Source organism: Coregonus clupeaformis, chromosome 14, assembly GCF_020615455.1.
Source record: "Coregonus clupeaformis isolate EN_2021a chromosome 14, ASM2061545v1, whole genome shotgun sequence".
Lineage (NCBI taxonomy): Eukaryota > Metazoa > Chordata > Actinopteri > Salmoniformes > Salmonidae > Coregonus > Coregonus clupeaformis.
Genome location: NC_059205.1, coordinates 45,851,569 through 45,879,156, shown reverse-complemented (window position 1 = coordinate 45,879,156; position 27,588 = coordinate 45,851,569). Strand labels below are relative to the sequence as shown.

The window sequence follows — 27,588 nt, the reverse complement described above, 5'->3', positions numbered from 1 at the left end:
CTGGGCTGATTCCTCACCGTTCTCATGATCATTGCAACTCTATGAGGTGAGATCTTGCATGGAGCCGTAGGCCGAGGGAGATTGACAGTTATTTTGTGTTTCTTCCATTTGCGAATAATCGCACCAACTGTTGTCACCTTCTCACCAAGCTGCTTGGCGATGGTATTGTAGCCCATTCCAGCCTTGTGTAGGTCTACAATCTTGTCCCTGACATCCTTGGAGAGCTCTTTGGTCTTGGCCATGGTGGAGAGTTTGGAATCTGATTGATGCTTCTGTGCACAGGTGTCTTTTATACAGGTAACAAGCTGTAGTAACACAAGAGTGTGCTCCTAATCTCAGCTCGTTACCTGTATAAAAGACTCCTGGGAGCCAGAAATCTTTCTGATTGAGAGGGGGTCAAATACTTATTTCCCTCATTAAAATGCAAATCAATTTATAACATTTTTGACATGTGTTTTTCTTGATTTTTTTGTTGTTATTCTGTCTCCTTGTTATTCTGTCTCATTCTGTAAACCTACCATTAAAATGATAGACTGATAATTTCTTTGTCAGTGGGCAAACGTACAAAATCAGCAGGGGATCAAATACTTTTTTCCCTCACTGTATTCAACCCCTTTGTTATGGCAAGCTTAAATAAGTTCAGGAGAAAAATGTGCAATAGTAGTGATTTTTGAATGACTACCTCATCTCTGTACCCCACACATACAATTATCTGTAAGGTACCTCAGTCGAACAGTGTGACACTCTGGCTCTAGGACTTGTGTATGTGAGCTAGAGTGTATGTTGTTTTGTTGGGACTTGGGTGTATTTCTATGTTGGTTAGTCTAGGTTGTTTGTTTCTATGTTTGGTCATTGACTCCCAATCGGAGGTAACGAGTGTCAGCTGTCGGCTCGTTATCTCTGATTGGGAGCCATATTTATACTGTTGTGTTTCACTGTTTGTTTGTGGGTTTTTGTTCCAGGTTCAGTATTTTGTCTGTTGGACTTCACTATCGTCTTTTGTTGTTTTTCCGTGGTTGCTTTAATTAATAAAGTCATCATGTTCACTCGCATACGCTGCGCATTGGTCTGCTCATTTTCAAGACGAGCGTGACAGAAAAACCCACCATCAAAGGACCAAGCAGCGTGTCCAGGAGCAAAGAGACTGGACATGGGTGGAGGCGCCGGGTAAGGAGATCGAGAGGCTGGCGATGGCCCAGGTGGGCAAATCGTGGTCCTGGGAGGACATGCTCGGGGGCAAGGGACCTTGGGGGAAGATCAAGGCCCTGGCGAGAGAGGAGCATCGGCGGCACATGGCTTGGGCGGCTGGGCAGCAGGAGGCTGCCACAGGGAGAAAAGGAGAAAAGGCTAACGGAGTACGGGAGCCATTGGCGAGTAGAGGGAGGGAAGTGTTTGTGGCACGGCGTGAAGGACTGATGTGTGTTGCCAGTCCGGTCCGGCCCGTTCCTGATCCTCGGTTGAGGCCAGTGGTGTGTGTTCCCGGTACGGACCGGCCTGTTCCTACTCCAAGCACCAGGTCCACGGTGTGCTACGCCAGACCGGAGCCGCTAGAGCCTTCCGCCAGACAGGAGCCGCTAGAGCCTTCCGCCAGACAGAATCATACACCAGCGATGGAATCAGCAGGAGCCGACGCAGCCCGTACAAGACTGGAAGCCCAGGTTCGGGTCCAGCAAGAGCAGCTCCTGCAGATGGGAACCGTCCTGCGGGAGGTGATGACCACTCTCCGAGGCTGGGGTCCGCCTCCACCGCCAGCCGCTCAGCCTGCACCGTCAGCCAGCCATGAGCAGCCAGATCCGTCAGCCAGCCATGAGCAGCCAGATCCGTCAGCCAGCCGTGAGCAGCCAGATCCGTCAGCCAGCCATGAGCAGCCAGATCCGTCAGCCAGCCATGAGCAGCCAGATCCGTCAGCCAGCCACGAGCAGCCAGATCCGTCAGCCAGCCATGAGCAGCCGGATCCGCCAGAGCCGTCCAGCCAGGATCCGCCAGAGCCGTTCAGCCAGGATCCGCCAGAGCCGTTCAGCCAGGATCTGCCAGAGCCGTCCAGCCAGGATCCGCCAGAGCCGTCCAGCCAGGATCCGCCAGAGCCGTCCAGCCAGGATCCGCCAGAGCCGTTCAGCCAGGATCCGCCAGAGCCGTCCAGCCAGGATCCGTCAGAGCCGTCCAGCCAGGATCCGCCAGAGCCGTCCAGCCAGGATCCGCCAGAGCCGTTCAGCCAGGATCCGCCAGAGCCGTCCCAGGCCGGATCCGCCAGAGCCGTCCAGCCCGGATCCGCCAGCCAGCCAGGATCCGCCAGAGCCAGCCAGCCCGGATCCGCCAGAGCCGTCCAGCCCGGATCCGCCAGCCAGCCAGGATCCGCCAGAGCCAGCCAGCCAGGATCCGCCATTCAGTCCGGAGCTGCCCCTTAGTCCGGTACTGCCCCTTAGCCCGGTGCTGCCCCTTAGCCCGGTGCTGCCCCCTTAGCCCGGTGCTGCCCCTTAGTCCGGTGCTGCCCCTTAGTCCGGTGCTGCCCCTTAGTCCGGTGCTGCCCCTTAGCCCGGTGCTGCCCCTTAGTCCGGTGCTGCCCCTTAGCCCGGTGCTGCCCCTTAGCCCGGTGCTGCCCCTTAGTCCGGTGCTGCCCCTGAGTCCGGTGATGCCTCTTAGTCCAGGGCTGCCCCTTAATCCTGTGGGGGTTTAGTTGGGGGGGTGGTCATGTGGAGGAGGTTACACAAGCGGGTAGTGACTATGGTGGGGTGGGGACCACGACCAGTGCCTGAGCCGCCACCATAGACAGACGCCCACCCAGACCCTCCCCTAGACTGTGGGCTGGTGCGCCCCGGAGTTCGCACCTTTAGGGGGTACTGTGACACTCTGGCTCTAGGACTTGTGTATGTGAGCTAGAGTGTATGTTGTTTTGTTGGGACTTGGGTGTATTTCTATGTTGGTTAGTCTAGGTTGTTTGTTTCTATGTTTGGTCATTGACTCCCAATCGGAGGTAACGAGTGTCAGCTGTCGGCTCGTTATCTCTGATTGGGAGCCATATTTATACTGTTGTGTTTCACTGTTTGTTTGTGGGTTTTTGTTCCAGGTTCAGTATTTTGTCTGTTGGACTTCACTATCGTCTTTTGTTGTTTTTCCGTGGTTGCTTTAATTAATAAAGTCATCATGTTCACTCGCAACGCTGCGCATTGGTCTGCTCATTTTCAAGACGATCGTGACAAACAGTCCAACACAGATTAAACCCCAAAGACCAGGGAGGTTTTCCAATGCCTCGCAAAGAAGGGCACCTATTGGTAGATGGGTAAAATAAAAAAAGCAGACATTGAATATCCCTTTGAGCATGGTGAAGTTATTAATTACACTTTGGATGGTGAATCAATACATCCAGTTACTACAAAGATACAGGCGTCCTTCCTAACTCAGTTGTCGGAGAGGAAGGAAACCGCTCAGGACTTTCACCATGAGGCCAATGGTGACTTTAAAACAGTTACAGAGTTGAATGGCTGCGATAGGAGAAAACTGAGGATGGATCAAAAACATTGTAGTTACTCCACAATACTAACCTAATTGACAGAGTGAAAAGAAGGAAGCCTGTACAGAATACAAATATTCGAAAACATGCATTCTGTTTGCAACAAGGCACTAAAGTAATACTGCAAAAAATGTGGCAAAGCAATTCACTTTTTTTCTTAAAGTGGCCAGTGATTTCAATAGGCAGCAGCAGCCTCTAATGTGCTAGTGATGGCTATTTAACAGTCTGATGGCCTTGAGATAGAAGCTGTTTTTCTGTCTCTTGGTCCCAGCTTTGATGCACCTGTACAGACCTCGCCTTCTGGATGATAGCGGGGTAAACAGGCAGTGGCTCGGGTGGTTGATGTCCTTGATTATCTTTTTGGCCTTCCTGTGACATCAGGTGCTGTAGGTGTCCTGGAGGGCAGGTAGTTTGCCCCCGGTAATGCGTTCGGCAGAACGCACCACCCTCTGTAGAGCCCTGCGGTTGCGGGCGGTTGCCGTACCAGGCGGTGATACAGCCCGACAGGATGCTTTCAATTGTGCATCTGTAAAAGTTTGTGATGGTTTTAGGTGCCAAGCCAAATTTATTCAGTCTCCTGAGGTTGAAGAGGCTCTGTTGCGCCTTCTTCACCACACTGTCTGCGTGGGTGGACCATTTCCATTTTTCAGTGATGTGTATGCCAAGGAACTTGAAGCTTTCCACATTCTCCACTGATGTCCCGTCGATGTGGATAGGGCGGTTCACCCTCTGCTGTTTCCTGAAGTCCACGATCATCTCCTTTGTTTGTTGACGTTGAGTGAGATGTTATTTTCCTGGCACCACACTCCCAGAGCCCTCACCTCCTCCCTGTAGGCTGTCTCGTCATTGTTGGTAATCAAGCCTACTACTGTTTGCCATCTGCAAACTTGATGATTGAGTTGGAGGCGTGCTTGGCCACACAGTCATGGGTGAACAGGGAGTACAGGAGGGGGCTGAGCACGCACCCTTGAGGGGCCCCAGTGTTGAGGATCAGCGAAGTGGAGATGTTGTTTCCTACCTTCACCACCTGGGGGCGGCCCGTCAGGAAGTCCAGGACCCAGTTGCACAGGGCGGGGTTCAGACCCAGGGCCTCGAGCTTAATGATGAGTTTGGAGGGTACTATGGTGTTGAATGCTGAGCTATAGTCAATGAACAGCATTCTTACATAGGTATTCCTCTTGTCCAGATGGGACAGGGCAGTGTGCAGTGTGATGGCGATTGCATCGTCTGTGGATTTATTGGGGCGGTAAGCAAATTGAAGTGGGTCTAGGGTGACAGCTAAGGTAGAGGTGATATGATATTTGACTCGTCTCTCAAAGCACTTCATTTAGTTCAGTTACCTTTGCTTTCTTGGGTACAGGAACAATGGTGGCCATCTTGAAGCATGTGGGGACAGCAGACTGGGATAGGGAGAGATTGAATATGTCCGTAAACACACCAGCCAGCTGGTCTGCACATGCTCTGAGGACGCGGCTAGGGATACCGTCTGGGCCGGCAGCCTTGCGGGGGTTAACATGCTTAAATGTCTTACTCACGTCGGCCACGGAGAAGAAGAGCCCACAGTCCTTGGTAGTGGGCCGCGCGGTGGCACTGTGTTATCCTCAAAGCGGGCGAAGAAGGTGTTTAGCTTGTCCGGAAGCAAGACGTCGGTGTCGGCGACGTGGCTGGTTTTCCTTTTGTAGTCCATGATTGTCTGTAGACCCTGCCACATACGTCTCGTGTCTGAGCCATTGAATTGCGACTCCACTTTGTCTCTATACTGATGTTTTGCCTGTTTAATTGCCTTGCCGAGTGAGTAGCTACACTGTTTGTATTCTGCCATATTCCCAGTCACCTTGCCATGGTTAAATGCGGTGGTTTGCGCTTTCAGTTTTGCGCGAATGCTGCCATCTATCCACGGTTTCTGGTTAGGGTAGGTTTTAATAGTCACAGTGGGCACAACATCTCCTATACACTTCCTGATAAACTCAGTCACCGTTTCAGTGTATTCGTCTAAATTATTTTCGCAAGCTACCCAGAACATATCCCAGTCCGCGTGATCAAAGCAATCTTGAAGCATGTATTCCAATTGGTCAGGCCAGCGTTGAATAGTCCTTAGCACGGGTACTTCCTGTTTGAGTTTCTGCCTATAGGAAGGGAGGAGCAAAATGGAGTCATGGTCAGATTTGCCAAAAAGTGTGCGGGGGAGGGCCTTATAACCATCCCGGAACTTCGAATAGCAATGGTCGAGAATTTTAGCAGCCCGTGTACAACAGTCGATATGTTGATAGAACTTCGGCAGCCTAGTCCTCAAATTTGCTTTGTTAAAATCCCCGGCTACAATAAATGCAGCCTCAGGATATGTGGTTTCCAGTTTGCATAAAGTCCAGTGAAGTTATTTGAGGGCCATCGTGGTATCGGCTTGAGGGGGGATATACACGGCCGTGACTATAACCGAAGAAAAGTATTTTGGGAGATAATACGGTCGGCATTTGATTGTGAGGTATTCTAGGTCGGGTGAACAAAAGGACTTGAGTTCCTGTGTTACAGTGGGGAAAAAAAGTATTTAGTCAGCCACCAATTGTGCAAGTTCTCCCACTTAAAAAGATGAGAGAGGCCTGTCATTTTCATCATAGGTACACGTCAACTATGACAGACAAAATGAGAAAAAAAAATCCAGAAAATCACATTGTAGGATTTTTAATGAATTTATTTGCAAATTATGGTGGAAAATAAGTATTTGGTCAATAACAAAAGTTTCTCAATACTTTGTTATATACCCTTTGTTGGCAATGACACAGGTCAAACGTTTTCTGTAAGTCTTCACAAGGTTTTCACACACTGTTGCTGGTATTTTGGCCCATTCCTCCATGCATATCTCCTCTAGAGCAGTGATGTTTTGGGTCTGTCGCTGGGCAACACGGACTTTCAACTCCCTCCAAAGATTTTCTATGGGGTTGAGATCTGGAGACTGGCTAGGCCACTCCAGGACCTTGAAATGCTTCTTACGAAGCCACTCCTTCGTTGCCCGGGCGGTGTGTTTGGGATCATTGTCATGCTGAAAGACCCAGCCACGTTTCATCTTCAATGCCCTTGCTGATGGAAGGAGGTTTTCAATCAAAATCTCACGATACATGGCCCCATTCATTCTTTCCTTTACACGGATCAGTCGTCCTGGTCCCTTTGCAGAAAAACAGCCCCAAAGCATGATGTTTCCACCCCCATGCTTCACAGTAGGTATGGTGTTCTTTGGATGCAACTCAGCATTCTTTGTCCTCCAAACACGACAAGTTGAGTTTTTACCAAAAAGTTATATTTTGGTTTCATCTGACCATATGACATTCTCCCAATCCTCTTCTGGATCATCCAAATGCACTCTAGCAAACTTCAGATGGGCCTGGACATGTACTGGCTTAAGCAGGGGGACACGTCTTGCACTGCAGGATTTGAGTCCCTGGCGGCGTAGTGTGTTACTGATGGTAGGCTTTGTTACTTTGGTCCCAGCTCTCTGCAGGTCATTCACTAGGTCCCCCCCGTGTGGTTCTGGGATTTTTGCTCACCGTTCTTGTGATCATTTTGACCCCACGGGGTGAGATCTTGCGTGGAGCCCCAGATCGAGGGAGATTATCAGTGGTCTTGTATGTCTTCCATTTCCTAATAATTGCTCCCACAGTTGATTTCTTCAAACCAAGCTGCTTACCTATTGCAGATTCAGTCTTCCCAGCCTGGTGTAGGTCTACAATTTTGTTTCTGGTGTCCTTTGACAGCTCTTTGGTCTTGGCCATAGTGGAGTTTGGAGTGTGACTGTTTGAGGTTGTGGACAGGTGTCTTTTATACTGATAACAAGTTCAAACAGGTGCCATTAATACAGGTAACGAGTGGAGGACAGAGGAGCCTCTTAAAGAAGAAGTTACAGGTCTGTGAGAGCCAGAAATCTTGCTTGTTTGTAGGTGACCAAATATTTTTTTTCCACCATAATTTGCAAATAAATTCATAAAAAATCCTACAATGTGATTTTCTGGATATTTTTTTCTCAATTTGTCTGTCATAGTTGACGTGTACCTATGATGAAAATTACAGGCCTCTCTCATCTTTTTAAGTGGGAGAACTTGCACAATTGGTGGCTGACTAAATACTTTTTTTCCCCACTGTATGTTAGGGGCAAATCCAATACAACACATTACTGAGTACTACTCTCCATATTTTCAAGCATAGTGGTGGCTGCATCATGTTATGGGTATGCTTGTAATCGTTAAGGACTAGGCAGTTTTTCAGGACTGGGGAGTTTCAAGATAAAAAAATAAACGGAGTGGAGCTAAGCAGAGGCATAATCCTAGAGGAGAACCTGGTTCAGTCTGCTTTCCACCACACACTGGGTGATGAATTCACCTTTCAGCAGGACAATAACCTAAAACACAAGGCCAAATCTACATTGGAGTTGCTTCCCAAGAAGACAGTGGCCGAGTTACAGTTTTAACTTAAATCTACTTGAAAGTCTATGGCAATACCTGAAAATGGTTGTCTAGAAATGATCAACAACCAATTTGACAGAGATTGAAAAAAAAAAGTAATAATAAATTTGCAAAAAACATGTTTTCACTTTGTATTCAATGTCTTTTTTATTTTTATCCATCTACCAATAGGTGCCCTTCTTTGCGAGGCATTGGAAAACCTCCCTGGTCTTTGTGGTTGTTTCTGTGTTGGGAATTCACTGCTCGAGGGACCTTACAGATAATTGTATGTGTGCAGTACAGAGATGAGGTAGTCATTCAAAAATCATGTTAAACGCTATAATTGCACACATAGTGAGCCCATGCAACTTATTATGTGACTAGTTAAGCACATTTTTACTCCTGAACTTATTTAGGCTTGTCATAACAAAGGGGTTGAATACTTATTGACTCAAGACATTTCAGATTTACATTTATTGTTAAAGATTTAGAAAAACATAATTACACTGACATTATGGGGTATTGTGTGTAGGCCAGTGACAAAAGAATCTCAACTGAATCCATTTTAAATTCAGGCTGTAAAACAGCAACATTTGGAAAAAGTCAAGGGGTGTGAATACTTTCTGAAGGCACTTAAGGTTGAGCGTTAGAATAGTATACACAAGGTGCATTTTCGAAAATAAACCCAGCAAAAAAAGAAACGTCCTCTCACTGTCAACTGCGTTTATTTTCAGCAAACTTAACGTGTAAATATTTGTATGAACATAACAAGATTCAACAACTGAGACATAAACTGAACAAGTTCCACAGACATGTGACTAACAGAAATTGAATAATGTGTCCCTGAACAAAGAGGGGGTAAAAATCAAAAGTAACAGTCAGTATCTGGTGGGCCACCAGCTGCATTAAGTACTGCAGTGCATCTCCTCCTCGTGGACTGCACCAGATTTGCCAGTTCTTGCTGTGAGATGTTACCCCACACTTCCACCAAGGCAAGTTCCCAGACATTTCTGGGGGGAATGGCCCTAGCCCTCACCCTCCGATCCAACAGGTTTGCGATCCGGGCTCTTCGCTGGCAATGGCAGAACACTGACATTCCTGTCTTGCAGGAAATCACGCACAGAACGAGCAGTATGGCTGGTGGAATTGTCATGCTAGAGGGTCATGTCAGGATGTGCCTGCAGGAAGGGTACCACATGAGGGAGGACGATGTCTTCCCTGTAAAGTTGAGTGTAGCGTTGAGATTGCCTGCAATGATAACAAGCTCAGTCCGATGATGCTGTGACACACCACCCCAGACCATGACGGACTATCCACCTCCAAATCGATCCCGCTCCAGAGTACAGGCCTCGGTGTAACGCTCATTCCTTCGACGATAAACGCTAATCTGACCATCACCCCGGGTGAGACAAAACCGTGACTCGTCAGTGAAGAGCACTTTTTGCCAGTCCTGTCTGGTCAAGCGACGGTGGGTTTGTGCCCATAGGCGACGTTGTTGCTGGTGATGTCTGGTGAGGACCTGCCTTACAACAGGCCTACAAGCCCTCAGTCCAGCCTCTTGCGGACAGTCTGAGCACTGATGGAGGGATTGTGCGTTCCTGGTCTAACTCGGGCAGTTGTTGTTGCCATTCTGTACCTGTCCCGCAGGTGTGATGTTCGGATGTACCGATCCTGTGCAGGTGTTGTTACACGTGGTCTGCCACTGCGAGGACGATCAGCTGTCCGTCCTGTCTCCCTGTAGCGCTGTCTTAGGCGTTTCACAGAACGGACATTGCAATTTATTGCCCTGGCCACATCTGCAGTCCTCATGCCTCCTTGCAGCATGCCTAAGGCATGTTCACGCAGATGAGCAGGGACCCTGGGCATCTTTCTTTTGGTGTTTTTCAGAGTCAGTAGAAAGGCCTCTTTAGTGTCCTAGGTTTTCATAACTGTGACCTTAATTGCGTACCGTCTGTAAGCTGTTAGTGTCTTAACGACCGTTCCACAGGTGTATGTTCATTAATTGTTTATGGTTCATTGAACAAGCATGGGAAACAGTGTTTAAACCCTTTACAATGAAGATCTGTGAAGTTATTTGGATTTTTATGAATTATCTTTGAAAGACAGGGTTCTTTTTTTGCTGAGTTTATGTTGTGCATCAGCAGTTTTTCTCTTGTTATGTCAGTTACTGACAGTCACTCAATTAGCCCATGTCAGCAAAATTGTTTAGATTGATAAGTTAGTCTAGTCAGCTATCTAAACTAGTAATCAGTAGCGTCATTAGGCCTGAGCGTCATTAGGCCTGGATGTTTTTGCTCTAGCCCCTACCTTTTGATGGTATTTAAAACGTTTTAAACAGTCCCGTTTGTTTTTGGTCCAGCCCAGAACCTTTTGATGGAAAAAATAATTCTAACTATTAAATAAAACAATTATTTACATTTCAGTCTGATATGAGTTTCCATAACCACACGTCACTTGCAGTATATATATTTGTTACAATTACTGCCAAATCTTTTTGACAAAAATAAACAACACAATATACCGTGCCACGCAGTAGCAGGCACTGCAAGAAGCCCATGGAGTGACGCGGTGCCTGCTGTGATTGGTCAAGATTTCACAACTCAGTGGACCACTCACTTCCCTTGACCCCTCCCCCACCCCTACAGCACCGGTTACATGTCATCAGTCAGCAAAACACCTGTCACTCAGTCAGAGTCTGCAGCATAGCACAGAGCAAATATGGATATTCAGAACTTATCTGAAAGAGAGGCAAAAAAAACGAGCAGGTTGAGCAGGTTGAGGCAGTAGTGAATGAGGTGGAAAGGGCAGAACAGCCAGAAAGTCAATGTGCAGAAGCAGCAGCAGAGTTAGCCACGGGATTGTGCAGGGTTGGTGGTAGCTAACTAGCCAGTCTCCCTCAGCATAAGGGTTGGCTAATGTTAATAAGCTAGTGTTGGCGCTCAGCATCCTTAAGCTATTGGGTGTCATTCAGAGTTATTTAACAGTATATTTAGTGAATGGGCAAGCTAAGAATGTTGATATGAGTCATGATATTAGGAAAAGTGTTTATTTCCACCGAGTGTATTTGATGGGTTTTGTTTCTGTAGCTAGCTTGGCTGGCTAGCCACTTCGGTAGCTACTGGCTGGCTAGCTAGCTGAGACCGAAGAGATAGAGAACATTTTACTGACTGAAGCACATATCTCCTGACAGTGGCACAATGCCCCTCTGTGGACTGAAGCTGAACTTTAATAAAACATTATATTTAACATTATACTTAACCCTGTTTAAAATTAGCAATGTTGAGATGGTAGAGCTAACAAAATTAAATGAATAAGTGTTTTCAATGTGCATCGTGTGATATTAGCCAATTATGAGTAGGCATTGCCTACTAATTGCTTACTTATTATATACTAATTGGTTGATGATGTCATTGGAAACACTTATCTTCCTCTATATTTTTTACTACAAAAATAGAAACACACTATTTTCCCATATGTTGATGTTGGGATGGTGCTGGAGATCATGAATGTGAAGTTGAAATTTTTTGAAATGTCCCTTTAAATTACTACAGCCAATATAAAGTTAGTCAATAACTAATGTTACTTAACAAACAGTGTAGTTAACATGATCAGATTACATGGATTTTTGTTGTAGGATTAAGAAATTACAAGATGCCGTTTTGACTAAAACAAGCTAATAGTAGCTAGCTACCAAAGCATAGTTGGCTAATGTTAGCTACCCAATGTTGGTGGAAGAATGGATAGCTTGGTAGCTAGCTAGCTAACCAAGCCTCATAAAATACAGCAAAAGAGACAAGAGGTTATTAACTGTTTATTTTTGTCATTGATACAATTAGTTTGTGAGACCCGTGGGCCCGCCAGGAGTCTCTTCATGCTAGGGAACAATGCATCACCAAATGAGGGCATGGATTTCCAACAACTCATGTCATGGACAGGCTGAATCAGATGCCGGACTACAACACAGTGGCTGATATGAACGAAAGACTGATGACACAAGTAGCTAAACTATTCCAACAACAGCAGCAACTACAACAGAGCACTTCTCCAGCGAATGCACCGGAACAGGCAATCGGCGTTCGTTGAGTAAGACGAAATGAGGTTAACCGTAAAATCAATGTTTACTTTTACAACTTGCACATTGGTGGTAGCTAGCTAATGTTATATATTTGAATCATGTTCATTTGCTAATGATGGACCTAATATGTTACATGTAATAGTGGTGCGACTATCATGCATAAACTACATTTCATGTTTTTTCTTTGTCATGTCTCAGGAAGAAAACTCTGCACAACACCAATGTACTGTCTGCTAGTCAGTCAGCTGAGATTAAGGTACACAGATGGAGAGTGGAGGTGAGTAGTCCCATAAAGACATGGATTGACTGTAACATTGCCTGGAAACCCGACGTTGAATTGCATTGAATTCTGTCTGGCAGAAATGAGCGTTCAGATTTCTATCACCTGAAGCATGCACAGAACTTTGTAAACACATGCACGAGCTCGGCAAGCATGCATGCGTCTCGTGCAAGTACACTGAACAAAAATATAAACGCAACATGTAAAGTGTTGGTCCCATGTTTCATGAGCTGAAATAAAAGATCCCAGAAATGTTCCATACGCACAAAAAACGTATGCATCTCAAATCTTGAGCACAAATGTGATTATATCGCTGTTAGTGAGCATTTCTCCTTTGCCAAGGTAATCCATCCACCTGACAGGTGTGGCATATCAAGAAGCTGAGTAAACAGCATGATCATTACACAGGTGCACCTTGTACTGGGGACAATAAAAGCCATCTAAAATGTGCTGTTTTATCACACAACACAATGCCACAGTTGTCTCATTCTGCAGGAATGTCCACCAGAGCTGTTGCCGGAGAATTGAATGTTAATTTCTCTACCATAAGCCGCCTCCAACGTTGTTTTAGAGAACTTGGCAGTATGTCCAAACAGCCTCAGAACCGCAGACAACGTGTAACCACGCCAGCCCAGGACCTCCACATCCGGTTTCTTCACCTGCGGGATCGTTTGAGACCAGCCACCCGAACAGCTGACGAAACTGTAGGTTTGCACAATCCGAAGAATTTCTGCACAAACTGTCAGAAACCATCTCAGGGAAGCTCATCTGCATGCTAGTCATCCTTACCAGGGTTGTGACCTGACTGCAGTTTGGCTTTGGAACTGACTTCAGTGGGCAAATGCTCACCTTCGATGGCCACTGGCACGCTGGAGAAGTGTGCTCTTCACGGATGAATCCCGGTTTCAACTGTACCGGGCAGATGGCAGATAGCGTGTATGGCGTCGTGTGGGCGAGTGGTTTGCTGATGTCAATGTTGTGAACAGAGTGCCCCATGGTGGCGGTGGGGTTATGGTATGGGCAGGCATAAGCTACGGACAACGAACACAATTGCATTTTATTGATGGCAATTTGAATGCACAAAAATACCATTAATCCGCCGCCATCACCTCATGTTTCAGCATGATAATGCACAGCCCCAATGTCACAAGGATCTGTACACAATTGCATGGCCTGCATACTCACCAGACATGTCACCCAATAAGCATGTTTAGGATGCTCTCGATTGAGGTGTACGACAGCGTGTTCCAGTTCCCGCCAATATCCAGCAACTTCGCACAGCCATTGAAGAAGATTAAGACAACATTCCACAATCAACAGCCTGATCAACTCTATGTGAAGGAGATGTGTCGCCCTGCATTAGGCAAATGGTGGTCACACCAGATACTGACTGGTTTTCTGATCCACGCCCCTACTTTTTTTTTAAAGGTATCTGTGACCAACAGATTAATATCTGTATTCCCAGTCATGTTAAATCCATAGATTAGGGCCTAATGAATTTATTTCAATTGACTGATTTTCTTATATGATTTCCTTTGAAATTGTTGCATGTTGCGTTTTATATTTTTGTTCAGTATATTTTTTAGCTTGTGTGCATGCTTTAGGTGATAGAAATCTGAACGTACTACCAGCGCTTTGAAAAGTTAATGTAATTATACTTTCCTGTGGATATATTGTCTCACGTTCCTACCGCCAAAAGGACCAACCGCACGGACAACCCGTAAAGTACGTTAAAATATCATTTTATTCAACATTCTGGCTTGTAGAGGTCATGAGGAAACTTTCCTGATTCAAACACTACTTTCTGCCCGACGTAGAATTAATTGCAATTCAAATTCGGGTTTCCAGGCAAAGTGTAACATAGTTCTACATCTTAAAATTTTCGCAAGGATTTTGATGCATATAACCATTGCTAATACACCACCCTGACTCCTCAGATGCAGCTGCAAATCGGTATTGGACTGAAAGAGAGAGGCATAAGTCGTCAGATACCCCAGATAGAGAGCAAAGGAAGGGGACAGAAAAAAGCGAAGGCGGCGTCACGAGACGCAGATTAGTTTATAAATGTAAACGAATACATACATTTTAAATACAGTACTAAGTTTTGAAAAGTTGAAACTTGTTCCACAGATTTGTTTGTGCTTTTCTAGCTTTGAGATTCCACTGTTGCTTATTGTGATTCCAGTGTTTTTTATTGGTCACAATAACTTAGTCTCCTGTAATTTCACAGGCTCTGGCAAGTCGGTCAAAAGAACTCTCTGCTGAAGAGAAGGAGCGATTTGCGGGGGCAACTGAAGACATGATGTCTGATGTGGACACGGACCCAGATACATTTTAAATAACCTCCCTACCCTGGTGCTTCCCTGAGTTTGAGGACCTGACTGGGTCAGCAGACTGGAAAAGAAGGGCCAAGCGTGATTATGGGGAGACAAAGTGCCGTCAGAACGAAAACTGGAGCAACCGTCCACGTCCATGTCCACCACAGCCCTAACCAGAACATCTTATTGTGCAATAAACCACAGACAATCACCTGCACCTTATCAAATGGAATGGCCCAGATTTTGTTGTTGTTGTAATTATTATTATTCATCAATCTACACACAATACCCCATAATGACAAAGCAAAAACCGTTTTTTAAATAAATGTACGCAAATTTATAAACAATAAAAAACAGAAATATCACATTTACACAAGTATTCAGACCGTTTACTCAGTACTTTGTTGAAGCACCTTTGGCAGCGATTACAGCCTTGAGTCTTCTTGTCCCGAAGCCACTCCTGTGTTGTCTTGGCTCTGTGCTTAGGGTCGTTGTCCTGTTGGAAGGTGAACCGTCGCCCCAGTCTGAGGTCCTGAGCGCTCTGAAGCAGGTTTTCATCAAGGATCTCTCTGTACTTTGCTCTGTTCATCTTTCCCTTGATCCTGACTAGTCTCCCAGTCCCTGCCACTGAAAAACATCCCCACAGCATGATGCTGCCACCACCATGCTTCACCGTAGGGATGGTGCCAGGTTTCCTCAGGACGTGACACTTGGCATTCAGGACAAAGAGTTCAATCTTGGTTTCATCAGACAAGAGAATCTTGTTTCTCATGATCTGAGAGTCCTTTAGGTGCCCTTTGGCAAACTCCAAGCAGGCTGTCATGTGCCTTTTAATGAGGAGTGGCTTCCATCTGGCCACTCTACCATAATGGCCTGATTGGTGGAGTGCTGCAGAGATGGTTGTCCTTTTGGAAGGTTCTCCCATCTCCACAGAGGAACTCTAGAGCTATGTCAGAATGACCATTGGTTTCTTGGTCACCTCCTTGACCAAGTCCCTTCTCCCCCAATTGCTCAGTTTGGCTGGGCGGCCAGCTCTAGGAAGAGTCTTGGTGGTTTCAGACTTATTCCATTTAAAAATGATGGAGGCCACTGTGTTCTTGGGGACCTTCAATGCTGCAGACATTTTTTGGTACCCTTCCCCAGATCTGTGCCTCGACACAATCCTGTCTCGGAGCTCTACGGACAAGTCTCCCCCTCAGGAGACTGAAATGATGTCCTCAGATCCTCAAAAAGTTATACAGCTGCACCATCGAGAGCATCCTGACTGGTTGCATCACCGCCTGGTATGGCAACTGCTCGGCCTCCGACCGCAAGGCACTACAGAGGGTAGTGCGTACGGCCCAGTACATCACTGGGGCCAAGCTTCCTGCCATCCAGGACCTCTATATCAGGCGGTGTCAGAGGAAGGCCCTCAAAATTGTCAAAGACTCCAGCCACCCTAGTCATAGACTAGGCAAGCGGTACCGGAGCGCCAAGTCTAGGTCCAAAAGGCTTCTCAACAGCTTCTACCCCCAAGCCATAAGACTCCTGAACAGCTAATCATGGCTACCCTGACTATTTGCACCCCCACCCCATCTTTTTACGCTGCTGCTACTCTGTTAATCATTTATGCATAGTCACTTTAACTCTACCCATAAGTACATATTACCTCAACTACGTCAACCAGCCGGTGCCCCCGCACATTGACTCTGCACCGGTACCCCCATGTATATAGCCTCCCTACTGTTGTTTTATTTTACTTTTTTATTAAGAAATAAATGCATTGTTGGTTAAGGGCTGTAAGTAAGCATTTCACGGTAATGTCTACACCTGTTGTATTCGGCGCATGTGGCAAATATAATTTGATTTGACTTGATTTGATTTGAATTCCTTTGACCTCATGGCTTGGTTTTTGCTCTGACATGCACTGTCAACTGTGGGACCTTATATAGACAGGTGTGGGCCTTTCCAAATCATGTCCAATCAATTGAATTTACCACAGCTGGACTCCAATCAAGTTGTAGAAACATCTCAAGGATGATCAATGGAAATAGGATGCACCTGAGCTCAATTTCTAGTCTCATTGCAAAGGGTCTGAATACTTATGTAAATAAGGTATTTCTAAAAAACTGTTTTCGCTTTGTCATTATTGGGTATTGTGTGTAGATTGATTAAAAAAATATATATATATTTTTAGAATAAGGCTGTAACGTGACAAAATGTGAAAAAAGGGGTCTGAATATTTTCCGAAGGCACAGTATGTCTTATGGTGTACACTTTTTTATTTCATGAGAGATGTTGTATTTTATCATTTGTTTGACTTTTTAACACTTGTTCTTTTTTGGGTGTTGTGTGAGTGTCAGGATAATTGAATGGCATGTCTCATGCTGGACATGCCATTGACAGTCAGGATCTCTAGTCTCCACTGTGTGTTGTTAACACCCCATGGTTCCTCTTATCCAACAGTTGGTGGAGAAACACGTTTTTAAGTGTTCAGAGATAAAACAAGTTACTCCGACTGGCATGGAAGTGCCTAGAGTCTTCAGAGGTGTAAGGATAATTAGGAGTCTGAAACTCTGGTATTTGGTGCAGTGGTACCGCTTTTGTTTTTAGCAAGAAAAGGAACAGCCTCCCACTGTGATAAGTACCTATCGGCAGTCTATCGGCAGTGAGAATCTCTGTGTTTCATGCTTTAGCTTTTATCTGGGGGCTCTGTAAATCCCTTAGGTTTAGGGAGTGAGGATGAAAGGTAGAGATTTTATCACTATTCTCACAGGGAAAAAACTGCTTGCAGCTCTTCATTAATCTGATGATAAAAATTATTTTATCACAACCAATTACTGTGTACTCTACATGTCATACTGAATCATTACCGTACAGTCAATAACATACTTCAGTCAGAGTTCTGTTTCTTTGGTATTGTCTACTATAATAATGTAGGATCAGTGCCATTCAGCATCCTTGGGACATCCCTACCCTAACCCTAACCTTAACCATAACCATAACCATAACCATAACCCTAACCCTAACCCTAACCCTAACCATAACCCTTACCTTAACCATTTTAAATGTCAACTTCAATGGGGTAGGGATGTCCCAAGGATCTCAGATAGAGCTTCTTTCCAGACTGACAACTCACAATGTAAAGACATAAATAAATGTGTAACCACAACAGACAACTGTCATCTGACAGTTGCAAGAAAAGAGAGCACTAATAGACAATGCAAACAAACAAACCTATATTGTACAGTTATATTCACAAGGACAAGCGATTCGGGTCCTGTCTAGGTTCCATAAACCATTTTCCATTTTTGTGTGTTGCCTGACATCTTCTCACAATGACTTTCAGCCATTTGAGGGTAACCAGGTGTAAAATACGGTAGATATAGATCATCCTTTACTCCACAGACGTTTCAAAAAAATCTATTATTGATGTCACCACATTAAAATTTCAATCTCAATTCCTAAAACACTGAATAATTCAAGCCTTTTATGCTCTAGCCTCACCTAAAAGATGTTCATTCACATCTGTGATTTTACCGTTTGGTGTTTGATGAGAAGTTTACAAGCACAATGAGGAGATGTTACTGGTGGCAAAAACATCAAAACTGACTCGGGAGGGGTGTGAACATAGCCTGACTGCCCCACATGAATAACCAAGAGTAGGGTGGCTAAATTATTTCCCAAAATTCCCAGGTTTTCCAGAAATCCTGGTTGGAGGATTCCGGATTTCCTGCTCAAATTCAGGGAATTTGGGGAAAGGTACAGGAATTTTGCAACCCTAACAAAGAGTGTTTCAGAGCAGAGGCTTCCCAAGCTGCAACATAGCCTGGTCCCAGATATGCTGTTGGTGCTGTTTGGCATGATAAGGAATTGGGAAGACAGCACAAACATATCTGAGACCATGGCTAGTTGCAGCACACAGAATTTGGCCAACTTGTCCTGATACAATGGCTGATAGCCTCACAGCCTGTGCCTCACAGCCTTTTGGGTTTATTGTTTGAGGTTCTCTGAAAAACACATCTGGAATGATGCAAAGCCAGATCACAAACTGCAGTCAATGGACTAAATCCCTGTGGCTATTACATTAACTATAGCATAACACAGGACTCAGGCAGTTGATATGGTCTGCAAAAGTGTGTATTTGTATGAATTTGGTTGGTCTGTATTAGTTGGTTTCTAATGTCTTAAGCATATTATCTATTGCAATATGCAGTGTCCTCTTACTGGAATTGAGCCTTTATTCTCAAACAAATGTTTCCGGTCATTAATTTCCTCATGGATCATCGTTATCTTCATTTCACAGTGGGGAGTGAAAACACACACACACACACACACACACACACACACACACATTACTGCAAAGCAAAAAAGCAAAGCAAGCTTTAAACTGTGAGAAGACGGAAATGAAAAACAGGGACAGACAGGGAAGCAGCAGCATGCAGAGAAAATATGTTCTTCAGAAGAAATAAATATTTCCGAGGAGATAAGCCCCTTAGAAAATCATGAGGGACCACCCAGCTACCGTATACAGCAGCCATTAGGAGGACTGTGTCAGCGGTTTCCCTCCCGCACACACCGTTGCCAGGCAGCTCGAGTGAAGAAACGAACAGATTAAAACCCATCTCTGGATCAGAACGACACAGCAGAGACACAATGGAGACACCACGGGGGAGCTGCTTTATTATTCTTAAGCCTTAGTAACAGGGGAGAGAAACTTCTCCAAGTACAAAGACACACTGGCCCACTCTCTTCCTCACTACACTGCAACGCCTCCAGCCCTACACTGTAGTCACCTATGAAGTGATATACAAGCCAGTGATGTCTGTCCTTGGGAGTTTTTACTGTCACCTACCAGACAGTGAACCCTGGTCATCAGTGCGATTCGAGATTGTGTTAGCCCACTGAACTAAAGCCTTGACACTGGGATGCTTCAGGTCTCAGGCAAGGTTAGCTAAATCTGCATGGGCAAGAGAGGGAGTGCCAGGCTTTGGAAATGGAACCCTGATGAAATCACTGTCAGCAAACAGCTTGACTTTGACTCAAGGACCACAGAAAGAGTACCAGTGCTTTACACTCCATGTAAATGTGTGAAACTGATCTGAGGCCCGTAACACACCCAAGAATAGAGCTGAGATGATAAACAGAAAATTATTGATACAGACCAAACCGACCATTTATCAAGGACATTTTACTGACAACGATAACGTTAAGTAGCCTTTACTAGAGGAATGTTAAGTTTGAAATAAAATAAGTCTGCTAATATGAACTATTGCTAACGGGACAATGATAGTCACAACATTGAAAGTAGTAGTAGTAGTAGTAGTTTTAAGGGTAATATATATAAAAAAGTAACTGGTGCACATTAATATTATAAATGTATCGTTCAACTTACCGTTATCGTGATAATTCAGTCAATATATCGTGATATGGATTTTTGTCCATATCGCCCAGCTCTACCCCAGAACACATTCACACACCTCACCCTCACACCTGCACTGCTGCTTCAATGCCTCCATCAATGGATTGTTCAAGTGAGAGAAAACCACTTCCCCACTGCTAAGGAATGAGGCATTCAGGCCAGTGAACATAATACTGGTTAATACTGGTCTGGCGCACATCCAACCCTCTCACTCAAATGCCAGACTATACACATGCACACCAGAGGAGGCTGGTGGGAGGAGCTATAGGAGGACAGGCTAATTGTAATGGCTGGAATGGAATAAATGGAATGGTATCAAACACATCAAACATATGAAAACCACTATTTGATTCTGTCCCATTCATTCCATTTCAGCCATTACAATAAGACCATCCTCCTATAGCACCTCCCACCAGTCTCCTCTGATGCACACCTGACAATAGTTGACAGATGTCAGATTCTCTTCACTGAGCAGAATGAGATTGCATTCCAAAACAGTGCAGGTTGCTGTATCCAGCTGGCACTCCAATACCAATCGACTGTGTCACAGAGAGCATGGTATTCAGTAGTGCAGAAGGAAATATCCTGTAATTATGAAACAACACAGTAACAATAATCAGTAGGCTACAGTGTTTCGTGGTGGCTTAATGTCCTTGAAAACCTGAAGTAGCCTAGGAATGTTTTTTGTGAAACGCCTCAGAAAATAGAGAAGGTCATTTTAATGTTGACTATAATAGAAAACCTTTCTTGCATCATCATCAAATGCTCTACGCACTTGCCTGGGTATAGATTGCCTGTGTGTTTTGTGCTCAAGGTTTAGTGCGCAAAGGGAAACAATAAAATAATTTGGGTCGTCTAGTTATAAACTCAAATACAGCCTATGGCCTATAAAAGTAGCCTAAAGAATGATGAATAGTGTTCAATTCAGATGGTTCCGTTACAGTTCACTGTCAGATGAGGTTGCAGTACAGTTGCCATCCTGCATAACTACGGCGCCGAGATGTACCCTGTGCGCGAGCCGCACACGATGTCCTTAGCAACAAAGTTGCATCCCGGGCAATATCCAGGCGAGCGGCTCGTGCCATTGGTTAACCTCCGCGGCTTCGATTCGGACGGCGGACCAAAATAGCAAAGCTAAGTTAATGCGGAGTTGACGATTTCACGCAGGGCTGTTGTTATGTCATAGCTAGCATTCATCATGTCCCAAAGACCAACATTTCCTAATCAATGTATTTGGATGGCAGGTGGAATAGGGTTACATTGGAACGCTCAAGGAGGCTCGAGAACACGCGCTAGAATTAGTCGTCAAAATAACACCATAATACCCACATACAAAAATAGACTTTAAACCCCTTTTCCCTGTTGCTTTGACAATATTTTAAAAACACAATTTCACCTTATGCCATATAAATATAATGTGCCGGCCCGGTAGGATATCTGAGGGTACAATTTCTCACCTATGCTATTGTTACATACGCTATTAATGTGCCATATTTATTTAACCCTCCTGTTGTCCTGGGGTCATTCTGACCCCAAATTAAATCTTTTGCCGACAAAATATGTTTTTTATTCATCAATTGGTCTGAAAATAACGGTAGTTGTTTAATACTATGCTCTTTATGATTCAAACAAATTTGAAGTAATTTGATTGAATTATGGGTGTTTTACTAAATGTAATAACTTCTGTTGTCCTCTGGGGTCAAAAAGACCCCGCAGCACAAAGTTTACATACTGCTTGGCAAAACATCTTTGATCATGTTTCTTTGATGTGTGGGGTCAAGCAATGGTTATGACAACAACAACAACAACAAAAAGTATTTTCTCACAGGTGTTTGGGCATTTCACATTTTAGTCTGAGAGAGACAGGCAGCACAATGGGGAGGCAGAAGTTTTATAATGCACAGGAGGCTTGCGAGATAATTTTTGAAATAAAAGAAAATAATGACCAGGAGGACAATGCTGCACATAATGAGGATGAATCAACTGATGAAGAGGGTTCAGGGTCAGAAGAGGAGGAACATAATGATGAGGTGATAGATCCAACATACAGACAGCATGCTACTTCTTCCTCCGAAGATTCCCCCACATCTCCTGCTGCAGAAATGGAAGATGATTATGAATATAAGGGAAATGGATGAACGTGATGATGACGTAGAATCTGAAGCTGGTATGGAAGAAGTGTCAGAAGTGGAGCACTGCACCTATTATGATGAAGAATCAACAGATGAGGTAGAATCTGAAGTTGAAATGGAAGAAGTGTCAGAAGTGGAGGACATCATCTATTATGATGAAGACGAAGAATCAACAGATGAGGTAGAATCTGTGGAATCAACAGATGAGGTAGAATCTGTGGAAGAGGACCCATCTCAGCTGGGTCCTCTTCCTCAGATTCTACCTCATCTGTTGATTCTTCGTCTTCATCGCAACAGATGATGTCCTCCACTTCTGACACTTCTTCCATTTCAACTTATCTCAGTGATTCTTCATCACAGCGTGCAGTGTACTTCTGACACTTCTTCCATACCAGCTTCGGATCGTCATCATCGCGTTACCATTTATATTCATAATCATCTTCCATTCTGAGAAGATGAAATCTTCGGAGGAAGAAGTAGCATGCTGTCTGTGTTGGATCTATCACCTCATCGTATGTTCCCTCTTCTGACCTGAACCCTCTTCATCGGTTGATTCACCTCGTTATGTGCAGTCCTCCTGGTCATTATTTTCTTTTATTTCAAAAATTATCTTGCAAGCCTCCTGTGCATTATAAAACTTTGCCTCCTCGTTGCTGCCTGTCTCTCTCAGACTAAAATGAAATGCCCAAACACCTGTGAGAAAATACTTTTTTTTTTGTCATAACCATTGCTTGACCCCCCACATCAAAAAACATGATCAAAGATGTTTTGACTCACACATCAAAGAAACATGATCAAAGATGTTTTGCCCAAGCAGTATGAAACTTTGTGCTGCGGGGTCTTTTTGATCCCAGAGGACAACAGAAGTTATTACATTTAGTAAAAACCCATAATTCAATCAAATTGCTTCAAATTGTTTGAATCATAAAAGCATAGTATTAAACAACTAACGTTACTTTTCAGACTAAAGATGTAACACAGAATTGATTGAAAATGTATACTGTATGCTTTATAAACAGTCAAACCAGGCGGGGTCATTTTTGGCCTTAGAGGACAAAAAGGTGTGATTATGGGCTGTCATTAATAAAAATAAAATGATTCAAAAACAGCATCCTCACTAAACTTTTACAAATACCACTCAGTGATAAGTCAAATAGTCAAAATAATAATAGGTCAAAATATTTCATAGTTTCATTGTATTTTTACTTAAAAACAGGGTATACTTTTATGTAAACAAGGTCTATTGGCTCTAAATTCCAAAACAAATGAAAAAAATTCTAGTAATGGGTTGAACAAAGTAAGACTAAAGATGTAACACATAATTGATTGAAAATGTATACTGTATGCTTTATAAACAGTCAAACCAGGCGGGGTCATTTTTGACCCCAGAGGACAAAAGGTGTGATTATGGGCTGTCATTAATAAAAATAAAATGATTCAAAAACAGCATCCTCACTAAACTTTTACAAATACCACTCAGTGATAAGTCAAATAGTCAAAATAATAATAGGTCAAAATAATTCATAGTTTCATTGTATTTTTACTTAAAAACAGGGGTATACTTTTATGTAAACAAGGTCTATTGGCTCTAAATTCCAAAACAAATGAAAAAAATTCTAGTAATGGGTTGAACAGAAGTAAGACTAAAGATGTAACACATAATTGATTGAAAATGTATACTGTATGCTTTATAAACAGTCAAACCAGGCGGGGTCATTTTTGACCCCAGAGGACAAAAGGTGTGATTATGGGCTGTCATTAATAAAAAATAAAATGATTCAAAAACAGCATCCTCACTAAACTTTTACAAATACCACTCAGTGATAAGTCAAATAGTCAAAATAATAATAGGTCAAAATAATTCATAGTTTCATTGTATTTTTACTTAAAAACAGGGTATACTTTTATGTAAACAAGGTCTATTGGCTCTAAATTCCAAAACAAATGAAAAAAATTCTAGTAATGGGTTGAACAGAAGTAAGATTAAAGATGTAACACAGAATTGATTGAAAATGTATACTGTATGCTTTATAAACAGTCAAACCAGGCGGGGTCATTTTTGACCCCAGAGGACAAAGGCGTAAGGCATTTGGGAGGACAACACGAGGGTTAATAACAGACCCCATCAATGTGACACACTTGACTTCAATGAGGCTAGGCTACTCACCGTAATAAGGGGAAGGGACGTCCGTTTTTCTTGCCATTTCACTGTGGACGGTGGAATTGTCTGTCGTGTAGTGGTGCGATGGCATGGATGTTGGGAGTGAATGAACACTCGCGTATTTGGCTCCAAGTTTATAGGATAGGTCCTCTCACGTGAAGCTAGCCACAATAAGGATTAGCCACAATAGTGGAATTTGCGTTTCGCCTTCAAAATAAAAGTCCTCCATCGAAAGTGATTCAAACGGATTGAAATAGTGCAATCATGCCATTTTTGGACTAGATAAATAATTCCAAACAAGGTCGGAATGTTGTTATATAAATTCCACAAAAGACAATAAGTGGGTCATTCCTACCACATGGTGCATTTTCTGTCCCCAGGAAATATCACTATTTATTTAGTGTCAAATAGTGTAAAATGTGGATTCCAAAAGGCTTTCAATATAAGGTAATGTGTCCTTTTTACCTTGAAAAAATTTATGCATTTTGAACACGTATTTTTTAGTCGATGTAGGCGTTTTTGCCATGTCCCCAGGTATTATTCATCAACTTGCACAAGAAATAGAAGCCATAAAATAATAACATGTTCAAAATACAGCCTTACCTATGGATCTTGGGTCCATGAAATGGGGTATCAGCCTACTCAGTTACTCCAACAGATTACAGATATAACTTGGTAGCTCTTTGTGGGACTTTGTGGGACTCTGAAACCACATAGTAGGTTTACTGGTGATCTTTTGTGGCTCATTTCACAGTGCTTTCAGAGTCCTACAATAAGAGCTAGGATACTAATATTTGTGAAAACTCTTCACAGCTGTGTTCTGTTGGTGTCACTGAATAGGCTGATGCCCGATTTCATGGACCCAAGATCCATAGGTAAGGCAGTACATTGCAATATTAAATGTTCAATACGTACAATAGGCTTGAATAACCTGTACCCCTGCACATTGACTAGGTACCGGTACCCCTGTATATAGCCTCGTCATTTTTTTTTTTTTACTTTAGTTTATTTAGTAAATATTTTCTTAACACTTATTTTTCTTAAAATTGCACTGTTGGTTAAGGGCTTGTATGTAAGCATTTCACAGTAAGGTCTACTACACCTGTTGTATTTGGCGCATGTGACAAATACAATTTCATTTGAGTAGTGAGGTGATTTCCCACAATTAAAAGTTCCCTAATATGAGCTACGATGCTAATATTTGTGTTCTGGCAGTGTCACTGAGTATGCTGATACCCCATTTCATGGAGCCAAGATCCATATGTAAGGCTGTACAGTGCATACAGTATGCCCACAATGCAATTCTAAAGGATAATACATCCACAGTGTGATTTCAACAAATTTGTGCTTTTTTTGTCTTTTGTTGAATCTATACACTTTATTAGGTGTACATCCCGTTCACGAAAATGGATCACTCCTACAGACAGTGAGTCACGTGGCCGTGGCTTGCTATATAACGCAGGCAGACAGGCATCAAGGCATTCAGTTACTGTTCGATTGAACATTAGAATGGGCAAAACGAGTGACCTAAGCGACTTTGAGCGTGGTATGATCGACGGTGACAGGTGCGCTGGATCCAGTATCTCAGAAACGCCCACCCTCCTGGGCTTTTCACGCACAACAGTGTCTAAGGTTTACAGAGAATTGTGTGACAAACGAAAAACATCCAGTCAGCTACAGTCCTGTGGGCGAAAACAGCTTGTTGATGAGAGAGGTCAAAGGAGAATGGCAAGAACAGTGCAAGCTAACAGGCGGGCCACACACAGACAAATAATGGCGCAGTACAACAGTGGTGTGCAGAACGGCATCTCAGAACGCACAACTCGTCCATCCTTGTCACGGATGGGCTATTGCAGCAGACGACCACACCGGGTTACACTCCTATCAGCTAAAAACAAGAAGAAGTGGCTCCAGTGGGCACGCGATCACCAACACTTCTACAATTGAGGATTGAAAAAACACCGCCTGGAACATGACAGTGAGTTCAGTTTACTTTAGTGGCCTGCGCAGTCCCCAGTCCCCAGACCTCAACCCAATAGAGCATCCTTGGATGGGATGGAATGGGATGGAATGGGTTGTTCGCAGCATGAATGTACTGCGTGATGCCATCGCGTCAGCATGGACCAACATCCCTCTATGGACCGCCCCCCACTACTACTTCCCCTATGGACATTTACCTTACCTGCTGCTCTCCCTATGGACATCCCCCCCACACACAAAAGCCCACAACTGGCTTTTACTCTGCCCCCACCCCAATGACATTCATCACTGTTGCAGTTGTTAATATGTATATTATTACTTTTTTTAATTAAAATGTGTATTATTTTTATTTCACTTGGTCCCCTCAATGATCATGCTGCTCCCCCGATGGTCATTCCCCCACACCCCCTCAACAGTCTTTACTCTGCCTCCACCCCAATGGACATTTATTTATTCATCATTGCTACAGTTATGATGTATATAGTGTTATTTTTTTATTACCATTTTCATTCTTTTATTTCACCTAGTCCTGCATGTTGGAGCTCGGTGCCTAAGATTTTCACTGTATCCTGCAATCATACCTGCAACCCGGTACATGTCATTATTAAATGCTGCACGGCCAATGCAGACGTTGGATTGACCATGCAGCGCCTTTCGAGCACGTAGAATCATCAAGAGAGCCAAGGAAGGGATGTATTGGAATTGCGCACCTTAGTGGATAACCTTAATCACTGCTTTGATTTGCATTTTGAAATGTCTGTTCTGGAATACAGTATTCCCACATAAATTAATGCATTTAAACTATCAATGTCTAGGGAATACAATTCTGTGCAAGATTTAAAAATGTTTGGTACCAGTCTATAATTTTTGTTGCACTGTATTTCAGGTTGCTAGGCTTCTGAGGGTTCCAAGAATGGTCTATCCCCTCTGTATGACCCCAGTGACCTCTAGTGAACAAAATGGAGTATTGCAATGTCCCAAATAATCCCACCAACACTACATACAAGACTATACAAACCTACACCAAGGTCAGCATCAGTTGAACATTATTTCACATCAGTTATGATAAAACAAGATCAGTAAGTCAACTGTACTTCACATCTATAGATAACAATATTGCACTTCTCTCCAGATGACACAACAAACTGAGTAACAACTGAAGGGTCAGGAGGTTAAATCAAATGTTTAAAAGATTATCTAATACATTATATGAATACATCAAATCTACCCCAGATGTATCCAGTTGCTGAATGGTGAAGTCCATTGCATTTCGAGACATCTGGGTTTGAATCCAACTGGAGTC

At 43.7% G+C, this 27,588-nt stretch overlaps 1 protein-coding gene across 1 annotated transcript in view; it reads right to left on the bottom strand.

Annotated features, from left to right (window-relative positions):
* The window catches only part of slc44a5a (solute carrier family 44 member 5a), a 116,557-nt gene extending 92,161 nt beyond the window's left edge, over positions 1 to 24,396 (bottom strand). Inside the window, exon 1 of the mRNA XM_041895910.2 lies at positions 24,312 to 24,396. Within this exon, the coding sequence (XP_041751844.1) occupies positions 24,312 to 24,396 (85 nt within the window). The remainder of the gene's footprint in view (positions 1 to 24,311) is intronic.
* Between the last annotated feature and the right edge of the window lie 3,192 nt (positions 24,397 to 27,588).